At 37.0% G+C, this 13,043-nt stretch overlaps 2 protein-coding genes across 2 annotated transcripts in view; both read left to right on the top strand.

Moving 5' to 3' along the window:
* The first annotated feature begins 1,392 nt into the window (after positions 1–1,392).
* On the top strand, positions 1,393–6,075 carry LOC125273105 (B-cell receptor CD22). Its single transcript, XM_048198374.1, has 7 exons — positions 1,393–1,396; positions 1,481–1,738; positions 1,863–1,956; positions 4,701–4,740; positions 4,987–5,064; positions 5,137–5,214; positions 5,361–6,075. Exons 1-7 carry the CDS (start codon positions 1,393–1,395, stop codon positions 5,382–5,384), a joined length of 576 nt encoding a protein of 191 aa, XP_048054331.1. The 3' UTR covers positions 5,385–6,075.
* A 2,621-nt stretch (positions 6,076–8,696) lies between these two features.
* LOC125271309 (B-cell receptor CD22-like) overlaps positions 8,697–13,043 on the top strand; it is a 49,392-nt gene continuing 45,045 nt past the window's right edge. Inside the window, exon 1 of the mRNA XM_048195398.1 lies at positions 8,697–8,776. Coding sequence (XP_048051355.1) covers positions 8,716–8,776 — 61 coding nt within the window. The 5' untranslated portion in view covers positions 8,697–8,715. The remainder of the gene's footprint in view (positions 8,777–13,043) is intronic.

The following is a 13,043-nucleotide window of genomic DNA, read 5'->3' as shown; positions in this document are numbered from 1 at the left end:
ATCAGCATGTTGAAACTTTGCATGAATGTTCATGATCCAAAATGAGAAAGTCACAAAATTTCAAGAAAAAAAAACATATGATAACTGATGTTTCAGAGAACTGTCAAATTGACCCGCAACGGTACACAAGGGTTAAGAAACATAGGTGTAAGTCTGGAGATAAATTTGAATACTTACTAATGCGATACTGACGTTGTATCGAGAGGGTCGATCCTCAAATGAAAATATTGTTACCAAATTTAACTAGTAATTCATATTATTTTTCATGAAAACAAATGCACAATATGACCTTTCCAGTGGGGAAAATGAACAGCCCTCATTCAAAAAAAACATCACCAAACAATATATTAAAGGCACAGCTAAATGTGGCAATTATTATAATGGGTTTATGTGAATATTGTTTTCAAGGGTTAGTTCAATAAAAATTATGTCATTAATTACTCACCCTCATGTTGCTCCAAATCAGTGAACATAAGAGGAAGATCAACCGATAACACAAGAACAAACCTCGTCCTGAAGCTCAAACGTGCTGCGTGACACACGAGAATGAACCGCATTGGTTACACAGCATGTTTGAGCTTCCCAAAGAGTTTTGTTCTTGTGTTATTTAGCTTCAGTTGAGCTTCTGTTTATGATTAATGTTTCTATGTGAGTAAAAGCCTAAATTAAATTAGTTCATCATAAAAAGTGAAAGAAGGAAAGTTTGGACTTAAACACCTCAATTCATATGGATTAGTTTTTTGATCTCTTCATGACCTTTTTGAAGCGTCAAAGTAGTCGTTACAAAGGCAGACAATTGAGGAACAGATATCACTCAGATTTCATCAGAAAGATCTTCATTTGTGCTCAGAAGATGAACAAAAGTCTTACAGGTTAAGAACGACATGAGGGTGAGTAATTAATGACAGAATTTTGAAATAACCCTTTATTTTCACTTAAATTAAACATTTTTGTAAGATTTTTAAAAAATATTCTGAATTGTTAATGAATGATAAATAAACACAATGTAGGCCTAGATTTTTATGTTAAAAACTATGTCCACAAATATACTGTAAAATCCACTTAATAGAGCCATTGATATCAGTAGCTGAGATACAGCCTTCATTCATAGTGCACTAGTTTTTGTATTTTTCTGTTTTAGATTCTCCCAGGAGCGTCTCAGTGTCCATCAGTCCATCTGGTGAAATAGTGTCAGGAGATTCAGTGACTCTGATCTGCAGCAGTGATTCAAACCCTCCTGCAGAAATCAGCTGGTTTAAAGGAGGAATGTTTGTAGGATCGGGAAGAATCTTCAGCATCTCAAAGATCAGCTCTGATGACAGTGGAGAATACAAGTGCAGATCCATTAATGAACATGGAGAGAAATACTCTGATGCTGTGACTTTAAACGTCATGTGTGAGTTAATGATCATCTGAACATTGTTCACATATAAATTCAAAATTTTCTAATATTTATTTATTTATTTATTGTCTGTTTTAGATCCTCCCAAAAGCGTCTCGGTGTCCATCAATCCACCTGGTGAAATAGTGTCAGGAGATTCAGTGACTCTGATCTGCAGCAGTGATTCAAACCCTCCTGCTCTGAACTTCAGCTGGTTTAAAGGAGGAACGTTTGTAGGATCTGGAAGAATCTTCAACATCTCAAAGATCAGCTCTGATGACAGTGGAGAATACAAGTGCAGATCCATCAATGAACATGGAGAGAAATACTCTGATGCTGTGACTTTAAATGTCATGTGTGAGTTTTATGAATCAAATTTTGTATTTTAACCACATAAACCTGTTTACTTTCTTATTTGTCATTATATGTTGTCTTATCTAGTTCTGTTAAACTTTAGTGAGTGTTTTTTTCTGTATTTCAGCAGTCAGATGCTTCTCGTCTGTAGCTGTAGCTGTTGCTGCTGGTGTTGGTGTTTTACTCGGTGGAGCATCAGGTGCTTTCATCATGTACATCTGGTAAGATGTTCCTATCAAAAATGTACTTTCTAAGTATGAAGTTTTACTTTATTACACTCAAGTTAAGTCAGCGGTGTCCAATCCTGCTCCTGGAGGATCCCCAAAACACACTGAACAGCTAATCAAGGTCAGGGATGGGCAGTATTTATGATACATGTATTTCAAATACGTACAGTGGGTACAGAAAGTATTCAGACCCCCTTAAATTTTTCACTCTTTGTTATATTGCAGCCATTTGCTAAAATCATTTAAGTTCATTTTTTTCCTCATTAATGTACACACAGCACCCCATATTGACAGAAAAACACAGAATTGTTGACATTTTTGCAGATTTATTAAAACAGAAAAACTGAAATATCACATGGTCCTAAGTATTCAGACCCTTTGCTCAGTATTTAGCAGAAGCACCCTTTTGATCTAATAATAGAGTCTTTTTGGGAAAGATGCAACAAGTTTTTCACACCTAGATGCTGTCACTGCAGTTTGTTAGCTGTACAACTGTTTGTCTATGAACATAGACGTTTGTTGTTGAAGTATGCACTAGAATTTAGCTAACTGGCTAGCGAAGCAAAAACGAGTTGCTATTTGTTTATATCCTTGATGCAACCAAAAACAGCAACAGAACTATACCTTTAAAAGACATGTACAAACAATAAAACATACTTACTGTTGAATAGATTTAAAGGACTGTACTGGCGTTGTTATTTTAATTTGTGATCACCAGGGGGCGTCGGTAAGAACGCACAAAAGCCAGATGTCGGTGCTCAACTGATGCTCCGTTTATTATGCACACTTTCACATACATATGGCACGTGTGTGGTGTCTAAAATAAATAAAGAAATATACATAATAAATAACAACTGAAATAATACACAGAATAACAGCAGCAGTAAATATAGCGAGCAGTTGACAGAGCTGTAAGAACTAAATACTAAAGAACTAAAATGTCGTCCTTCTAATGGGCGGGCCCAACTAGTCTGTCAATCATATCAACATCAAATCAGTAAATAGTATGGAAAATACTGGGCCTTTTCAACACTTACAGTTTGAAGCCAATAAACAGCAGCTTCTGCTTTTAAAGTGTGAACTGCTTCTTTCAGTAAAAGCCTTTGTGCAAATCCAGCATTGAACTCGTGTAGATTCTGGAAGCGTCTTCAGCGCCGCATCCAGTGTAGAAAATATCACAGATTATAATGGGTTATATTATCTTTTTCCGGTGTACACAACTCTTCCGTTTCCACATGCTGTGCCACATGGCCTCGCCCACTTTATTGCGTGTTCCCGGGGGCGTGTTTTGCAGGGTTTATGATGTCACCAACCCCGGAAAGAAGCTCGTTGTAGTCCAAACCGGTCGTTTTTGTAGGCAATAAACTGCCATAACTTTAAAAGACAATATCTCAGTTTCCATTGAACTTTCAGCGCTGTAACTTTGCAGATACTGTTTATGCTCAAGCAGCAACATTACACACTAACTAAAGTTAAAAAAGTGAAATCGCATTGAACCACCCCTTTAAAACTAAACATCTGGGAGATCACAGGGATAAGTGAATATTTGATCTGTTAAATTTTCGCCACTAGAGGTCGCTTATTCAAAACTAAGGCGTAGCTCGATGACACCTTGATTTCTCAGAATCACGGGAGGTGTTGTCTTTACGTATGGAAGCCCGTTTCCGCCACTAAAAAAAACAAAAACAAAAAAAAGATTAATTGCGACTTTTTATCTCAGAATTATGACTTTTTAACTCGCAATTGCGTTTATATCTCACAATTGCGTGATATAAAGTCAGAATTCTGAGATAGAAAGTCGCAATTTATCTTTTTTTTTTTTTGTGGCGGAAACGGGCTTCCATATTTACATCCACAGCCAGTGGAAAAGAATCGGGATGGGATTCAGGTAGAAATCATGTTCATGGATGAGATTATTAACGTTACTGTAGTATGAAGCGGAGCATGGCCAAATGCTGTGAGGGCGACAGCAGCAGATCTTTTAATATGCCGCAGTCGCTGCTTCCACTTCTTCTGGTCATGTGCACTTCGGGTAAAGCAGCGCTGTTTTATCATATTAGATACATTTGTGTGTTGAAAGTTGTTGTAATGATGTCATTGAGAGGTGACGCATGGACACGGTCCGTGTCTTCAGTAAAATTGCTTTTTTTCTGGATTTAAACATTATTTGAATCATTTGGGATAATGTAAGTACACAAGTCAAAAAACTATACAACACTGTTCTAGTGGTTATTGGATATTTTAATCTAAAAATCCTACATATTGTGCCTTTAACTGGTTGCATATGTCAGATTTATTGCATGACTCGGGCAGAGAAAAGCTGTTGCTATCAAACATTGTTTACTTAATCAACTGAGTCAGTAATGGTGAATGGATCGATCAAATGGGCCAGTTGATGGAAGGTTTGTGAAGAAATTTCATGCTCCCTTGTAAAGGTTTTTTTTTTTTTTTTACTATTTTTAAAATACAAAAATACTGTTTTTTTTTTTTTTTTTGATGTTGTGGCTGCTGTATTTTGTAGTTTATTTTGATACATTTAAAATGAAGATATTTGGTATTTTATTTTAAAATACATTTTGATGTATTTTTGCCCAACCCTGATCAAGGTCTTATACTAGACATACTAGAAACTTTCAGGCAGGTGTGTTGAGTCAAATTCAGGACAGAGTCTGGACTCCACTGGTTTAACTCACTCACACATCTTTAAATGTGCTGTTTATTCATCTTTCTTCTGACAGTCTTACTAGAAGGATGAAAAGAAGATCTGCTGTGAAGGAGGTGAGATGATCACAATTATTTACAGTGTTTTCCTGCAGGCAGAGATGTTTCCTACAGCCATTATGAGCCGTTCAGAGATATTAAGAATAAAAGACACGAGTCTCGAGTCCAAACACCTGATTATTCAGTTCTAGATCCAGTAAACTGATTTCCATCAAGATCCTCTCAACATTACAGTCAGTTCAGTTAGACTATCAGATTTAAACATGAACTCTCAATGTTTGTGTCCTTCTGTCTCTCCTGTAGATCTCTGATCCCAATGAAGACACATATACAGCTCTTGAGCTCAAGTCCACGACCTCTGACCTGTACGACACACTCACAGTAAGTGAGACGTCACAGTCAGATGATCCATCACAGATGATCACATGACCGATCTCTCTCTCTTTCACACAGACGGTTCATCCCAGAGCTCCTGAAGACTCCTGCAGGACTCTTGATCCTCAGAGCTTTTCTAAACATGAGAATCCATCAGTGAGTGTCTGAACCTGCAGCTCTTCTCAATATCATCCATCAAACTCTCTTCAGCTCTAGTGTGATTGATTTGTGGATCTTGTGAAAGGTTTATAATGTTGTTGATGAACTTCAGTCAGTCTTTCTTCATCTTATTGTTTGTTCAGATCAACAGGAAGATGCTGCAGTAAGAGGCGGAGCATGAAGGAACCAATCCTGAGCTCTGTGGGCGGAGCCACATATGATTGACAGGATCATCAGTGATGAGTCACTAAAGAGATTTATTTCTGTATATTTGAAGAAATATGATGTAATAGTGGAATTAAATGAAAGTTAAAAGCTGGTGAATTGTCACTGTGTAAATATATAATGTTAAGATTAAGTCAGCAGAGCAAATCACCTCAAATGATGTTCAGTTATGGCAAAAAAGTATTTTTTTTTTTCTTATTTTACAACATTTTCCTGTTTTTAAATCATAATTGATAATTTTACCCTGAAACACTGAACAAAATCATAATTGTGCGCATTCACAAAGGACAATGTATCATTTTTTGCTCTCAAAGTGCTCAATATTATCAGCTTCAGTTATTGTTTTTTGTGTTCCTGTAACTTTTCCTTTAAGTGATCAGTTTTATTTGTGATTGTCTAATATGTGTTTGTACAAACCTTATGGGCACATTGATACTGTATATATTGATACTCACAAGCTACTTATTTAGTATTGATTCCATTAAAAATATCTATATTAAAATTATATGAATTACCAAACATGGGTTTCTGTATCACTTTCACATGTTTTCAGTACTTTTTAAATGTTTGCTCCAAAACACATATTTAGCTGGCTCGTGTCACATGACTATGAGAAGTGAGCGTACAGCCACAGACTAGGGCTGTGTCCTAATTCAGAGCATTCAAAGGCTGATTGCATCACCGCAGTGCGCACCAAATGCATTTGGAGGAGCCTTCAAATTGGGACAGCCTTCATCACGCCACAGTGACTAATCATAATATTCTTCACATTTTTACATCTTGGTGCAAATATTTTTAAATGTGCTCATATTCTTTTACAATAAATTTGTTAATATTGGCCAGCATGTGGATGTACATGTGATCTGCCTTTAAGTGTAATTATTATTTTTTTCCAAAAATGATCTTTATTTTTAAAAAATCACTTACCCCTTTAAGAAATAATTGGTAGTGACAGTTGTATTGTTAAAACAGTAACAAAAGTATCTGTATCGTATCGAATTTAAAAAAAGTTAAATTCCTCAAACTACCACCAGAGGTCACCATCTCCTACTGACATCAACCTGTAAATCACAATCATCCTTCTTCATTCTTCAACATAAAAAAATAAATAAACAAAAATAATCATTATTTTTCTTAAGTTCCATAAAGTTGTTTTCTTGTTTAGGGAGGGGCACTGATATTACCATCTTAAAAACATTAAAAACTACACAGGCCCAGTTTCACAGACAGGGCTTAGCCTAAGCCAGGATTAGGCAATAGTTCAATTAGGATATTTTTATAGATATACCCTAAAAAAACATAAACATTACTGGTGTGCATCTTTGAGACAAAACAATGGCAGTGACATATTTTAAGAAATGTCAGTACGAGTTTCTTTCAGTTAAAACAGCTCAAACCTTTTACTCTAGGACTAGCTTAAACTTTGTCTGTGAAACCGGGGGACAGAGTTCTTCACTGTAAGGCTAAAAGAGTTAAATCAACTCTGCTCAGAGTACATTTGGTCCCTCTCTAGATAGTGTTAAAATAACACTGAAGCAGAGTTAAAGTTAATGAGATAATTAAGCAATTAATTAAGTGATGATTGAGCATTAGTGATGAACACCTGCTGTTAACAAGCAAAATCACTGGAGAAAAGAGAAATAACTGACTTCAGCCACAGCCTTAGATGAAATCAACTGAAGATAAAAATCATTAAATCTCTGAAGATCAGATTAAACAACTCCACAAACAGCATTACCAGCTTCACTTATTTCTAACCAGATTGACTTTATTTTCACACAAGTCCTCCTCAGTATTTTGTTTCAGTCACCTGGATTTGCTAATTAGCACAGTTTTTCAGCCAGAAGATACACAGCAAAAACTGCAGTGTTAAATTAACTCTCCTGGAAGTATAGGTGAGACCATACTCGAGAGCGTTAAAGTGTTAAATAAGAGTGTTAAATGAACACTGAAGCAGTGTTAAAGTTAATGAGATAATTAAGTTATTAACTGAGTGATGATTGACCATTATTGAAGACACCTGATGATAACAAGCAGAATCACTGAAGGGGAAAAGCTAAAACTGTAAGTCACCATCGTGGAGATGAGTGTTTGCTTTAGTTGAACTCTTGACCCTTGACTTTTTAATATTAAATTTTGTTTAAATTTTTACATTTTGAATGTTTGACCTATAGGTGTATGTCATCAAAGTATCATGAAAGTGATTCAAAAGCATAACAAGTTGTAAGCTCTCCAAATGCTCTTACGGTACTTTGATGTCATATGTTGATCAGTCTGCACAGGGCTGATGCATCTCGAACAAGCCTTTTGCTTTGTACCTCCTGGCTGAAAAACTGTGCTAATTAGCAAATCCAGGTGACTGGAAAAAAATACTGAGGAGGATTTATACTTTCTGAACCTGGACATTACACATCTGATATCAATACCTTTTTGGAATAAAAGGGTACAAAAATGTCCCTTTAAAGGTACTGCCCCAGTGACAAGCTGTTGTACCCCTAAAGGTATATTTTAAACCCTTTTTGTGTGTGTGTGTGTGTGTGTGTGTGTGTGTGTGTGTGTGTGTGTGTGTGTGTGTGTGTGTGTGTGTGTGTGTGTGTGTGTGTGTGTGTGTGTGTCATGACCCCTTTAAGGTTAAGTTTAGTGGTGGGGTTGAGCTTGTGTTATGCTGGAGCTCATAGTTGTAGTGAAGTTATGGTTAGCGTGTTAGGCGATTGTCAGCTCCACCCTAACTTCTGCTGCTGGGCTGAAACTGCTGTCACGTATAACACTGCGGTTCTGCAGTTAGACATATCTCATCTCATATGAGCTTGTTTAAACCCTCAAACTACCACCAGAGGTCACCATCTCCTGCTACTGACATCAACCTTGATGAGAGTCACCTGTAAAGCACAATCATTCATCTTCACAATTATTCATCTTCAACTTAAAGAAAAAGATCATAATTTTTCTTTAATTAGGTTTAGTCCAGTATAAGGTTGTTCTTTTGTTTAGGGAGGGACACTGATATTTCCGTCGCTGGCTTTTAACAAACAGTGTTAACCACACACAGTCCTTCACTGTGAAGCTAAAGTGCTTGTGTTAAAACAGTCAGCCATTCAGTTGCTGTTGATCTGATGAGCTTCAACATGGTAAGACAAACACACTCATACTTAAATGAAAATGATGTTTATTGCTCATATAGCATACATGAGAAATGTTAAGAATCGGGTGATATACATATACTTGTTTGAGTGCAATGATGATTATAATAATGCTGTATTATAGATATATTTGATGCTGATGTTGGTCAGAATGGCTCCTGCTCTTCCTCTGATCTTTCTGCTCATGATTCACGGTGAGTCTCTGTTTCATTCACATTAGAAACACTCTGATGTTTTATTCAAGGCCTCACAATGAGCTCTTTCTCCTGTCCTGTATTCACATTTTTCCTTTTAAACAGGAAGTTTGTCCCATTTTAGAAATATCCAGTAGTCTTTTTCTACTTGCGATTCAGTGTCAGGTGGTTTAGGGGACGGATTTTCTCATTGTTCAGAGCATTTGATTGGACAAAAGTCACTGGTAACACTTCAGAATACTGTTGTGTTATTAATGAATAACTACACAGGAACAAATGAGTAACGCATTATTAACAATCTATACTACTGTTACTAGTTCACTGTTAGCTATAATCAATAACTATTTTTTCATATGTCCTGGAGAACCTACCAGAGATGGGCATTCGAGTTAGAGACTCGGACTCGAGTCGCACTCGAGTCGCATTTTAACAGACTTCAGACTCGGACTCGGACTCGACCTGAAATTACTTCAGACTTGACTCGACTCGGCACAAAAGACTCGGAATATTTTAAAAACGTCTCAAGTCTTTTACCCATAACTACTGATATAATAAATAAAGAATTTGTGTTGTGTTTAAATGGTTTTATAATATCTGTGTCACATATATTTCCTTGCGTGTCGTGGTAGATTGGACTCTTGTCATAGAATTTGATTACGTATGTGCGCATAAACTCTGAAATGTCATAATAAGAGTCCCATGCAACATGACTAGAGTCACCGTGCCGTATGTTCTTTCGTTTGGGTTTATTATCACGTCAGATCAGCTAGACGCATAGAATGTGGGAAAACAATTAAAGACACCGGAACAACATCATCAAATTTTATGAGACATCGCATCCATAAAGGTTAGTCACATTAACTCACAAAACTAGCTATTACTCTGTGGTGTAGCTGCATGGCTCTTTTGAATTGCCAGCCTGGTAAAATATGAAAAAAAAGAGAGAGAGAGAGAAAGAGATGTTAATCCATTTATTACTTAAAGCTCATATTTTAATGTATCACATTCAGCATGTATAGAGCGGGTGTGTCTCATACGTTCTGAAAAGTGAAGCTGCGGGCTCTTTGATCGCCCCCTGGAGGCTGGATGCAGTACAGGTCATAAACCCCGCCCTTTCAATGCAGTCGAATGAGACTTCAGTGAAAACTTATAAATAAATTCTGCTTCAAATAAAACTTTCTGAAAGATGGTTTTGGTCATTTAAGGTAGTTGTTATCACACTGATATATATTCAATTGTTCGTTTTTGTGATGATTTAGATTTTAGCTAGCAATTTGATGCTATAAAACGGGGCGTGTCGTCATGATTCGAAGTTGATTGACAGCTTGTCTGAGGACTGTCGGAGCTTCGAGGGAAGATTGAAGATGTATTAACTAACTGTTAATTTTCGATTTCTTTGTTATTTAACACCAACAAAATGAGTTGTTCAGCAGTAAACTGTACTAACTGACCTACAGGATCTGACGGATCACTGAACTTTTTTTCTGTAACATTAAATGTGGGCGTTATAAGCTAATTAATAAATGTTATTAGTTAAGATAACACACCTAATGTTAACCATGTCGGGAAAAAGCAGGTGATCGTTATCTGGCAGTTACTTATTATTTTTATGGGTATAAAATAATAATAAGCAGGACAAAACTAATGATAGCTTACTCTAATTACAGCAATCGATCTCCTGTAACGTTAGTTGAACTTGATTTAAAATGGCAGGAACGTTTCTGACGATTTAGAGTTGTTTCTAGTGGCATATATTGATTTTATCTACTGAATTTGCTGTTTCAAAAATATTATTGCTCTAGAAACAGAATAGCCTATTATTTTATAGGTAGACTTTTAAATTGTGTATAATTTTTATAGTCTATTTAAAATACATGAATGATGACGCAGTCGTCTGGGCGGAAGTTTGATATCGCGACTCTGCCTCCGGCTCCACTGACGATTCCTTCTGCGCATGCCCAGGCTCCAAACTTTTTTTTTTGACGTATTGCGTAACGTGTCAGCGCCCATTCATCAGCCCATTTTGGCTTCAGTTCAATACAATGGAAGGAAGCGGCGTCGCGTCGTCCATCTTTTTTTACAGTCTATGGTGTAGAGTTTTCAATTGACATTCTTAAACATTCCGAGGTTTGATATTTTCTGATAATGACTGTTGTCAATATAACAACGAAGCTGTAAAACAATCTGCTGTATAACAAACCGTGACTCACTGGCGCCATCTTGTGTCCGTTTAGCAACTGTATTGAAAATGACTACTCGTTGCCAGAACAATTTTGTACATTGTAATGGATTATAAAGCAACAAACTGGATGTACATTATCCCTTACATCATAGGACCTTAATTTTAAATAAAACAGATTATAGAAAGATTGATTTTGATTATGAGATTTTTTTTTTTTTTTTTTTTTTTTTTTTTTGAATGACTCGAAACTCGACTCGGACTCGTGACAAAAGACTCCAGACTTGACTCAGACTTCAGTGATAAAGACTTCAGACTTGACTCGGACTCCAGATAAAAGACTCGTGAACATCTCTGAGAACTACTATATACAGGTTCATAATTAATGTGAAAAATACATAATGTGAGTATAAGTGAAGATCATGGTAACCCACTAGTGATTGAAGTGTAACCAAATCCATTTGATGGAATTACTATTTAAAAACCTTACAAAAACCCCAAAAGTGTACAATGACTTTGGTCATTACTAGGTGGTTATCATGCTAGTCACTTTAGAATACTGATCCAAATAATTAGTATTTTCTTCTGAAAGATTTGGTAATACATCAGTAATTGCTACTGGGTTACCATAAGGCACGTCCTGATATTGCTGAGTTAGATGCGTTCCTGGGTCAACATATTTTGTTGATCCTGGAACAACATTCTAGTCTGAAAATTTAGTCTTAACCCTATTCCTACCCCTAAACCTAACCCTACCCATAAGTTATCCCAAAAATCAGAGGGAAATGATAGATGAATAACACTGATGTAGAAGCACCAATTCATGATTTTAAGCCCAAACTTGACATAATCTGATTGTCCCTCAAATCTGATTGATATTTGAATGTTGTTCCAGGATCAACAAAAATGTTGACCCAGGAACATGTTGAACTCAGCAATATCAGGTTATGCTACCATGATCTTTACTTTATAATTAATTACATTATGCATGTTAGTTATGGACAACCTGTGCAGGATTCATTTGGCAGAAGCTGTTATTCAAAGCGACTTACAAGTGAGGAATACAGCAAGCGAGTCGTCATGAGGAGGCAAATAGACACAAGAAGTGTTTACAATACAAGTTTCAGACATTGCTCAGAGTATCATAAGCTACAATAGAGAGGGATTAGAGGAAGTGAAAGGATAGGTATAAGAAGTTTTTTTTTTTTTTTTTTTTTTTTATAAAAAGGATGAGGATAAGTGCTCACGAAAGAGATGAGTTTTCAGCTGTCTTTTGAATATTGCCAGGGATTCAGCATTACAGATGAATGCAGGAAGATCGTTCCACCAGCAAGGGACAGTGAATGAGAATGTCCTGGAGAGTGATTTCGTGCCTCTCTGTGATGGTACCACAAGCCTTTGCTCCTTTAATGATCGTAGGCTTCTGGTAGGAGTGTAGACTCGTAAGAGTGAGTGGAAGTAGGAGGGTGCTGAGCCTGTGGTGGATCTGTAAGCAAACGTCAACGCCTTGAACTTGATGTGAGCAGCAAGTGGTAGCCAGTGTAGAGAGATGAAGAGAGGCGTGACGTGGGCTCTTTTGGGCTCGTTAAAGACGAGACGTGCTGCAGCGTATTGAATCATTTGTAGAGGCTTGATTGTGCATGATGGCAGTCCAGCCAGAAGAGCATTGCAGTAATCAAGCCTAGAAATGACCAGGGCCTGGACCAGAAGTTGTGCTGCATGTTCTGTTAGAAAGGGCCTGATTTTCCTGATGTTGTATAGTGCAAATCTGCATGACCGAGCTGTCTTTGCAATGTGGTCTTTGAAGGTCAGCTGGTCATCAAGGATTACTCCAAGATTTCTGGCCGAATTTGATGGGGTAATTGAGGATGTACCTAGCTGGATGCTGAAATCATGCTTTAGAGTCGGATTGGCAGGGAAGACGAGAAGCTCAGTCTTAGCCAGGTTGAGCTGTAGATGATGTTCTTTCATCCATGCTGAGATGTCCGCCAGACAGCTTCTGTGGGATCATCTGTCTACAAGAGACGTGTTTAATGTGGCTTTAAAATTTTCTTACGGGGGAGCATGACCCCGGACCCCCCTATAGGG

Source organism: Megalobrama amblycephala, linkage group LG7 (assembly GCF_018812025.1).
Source record: "Megalobrama amblycephala isolate DHTTF-2021 linkage group LG7, ASM1881202v1, whole genome shotgun sequence".
Classification (NCBI taxonomy): domain Eukaryota; kingdom Metazoa; phylum Chordata; class Actinopteri; order Cypriniformes; family Xenocyprididae; genus Megalobrama; species Megalobrama amblycephala.
This window is presented reverse-complemented; position numbering and strand designations above follow the sequence as displayed.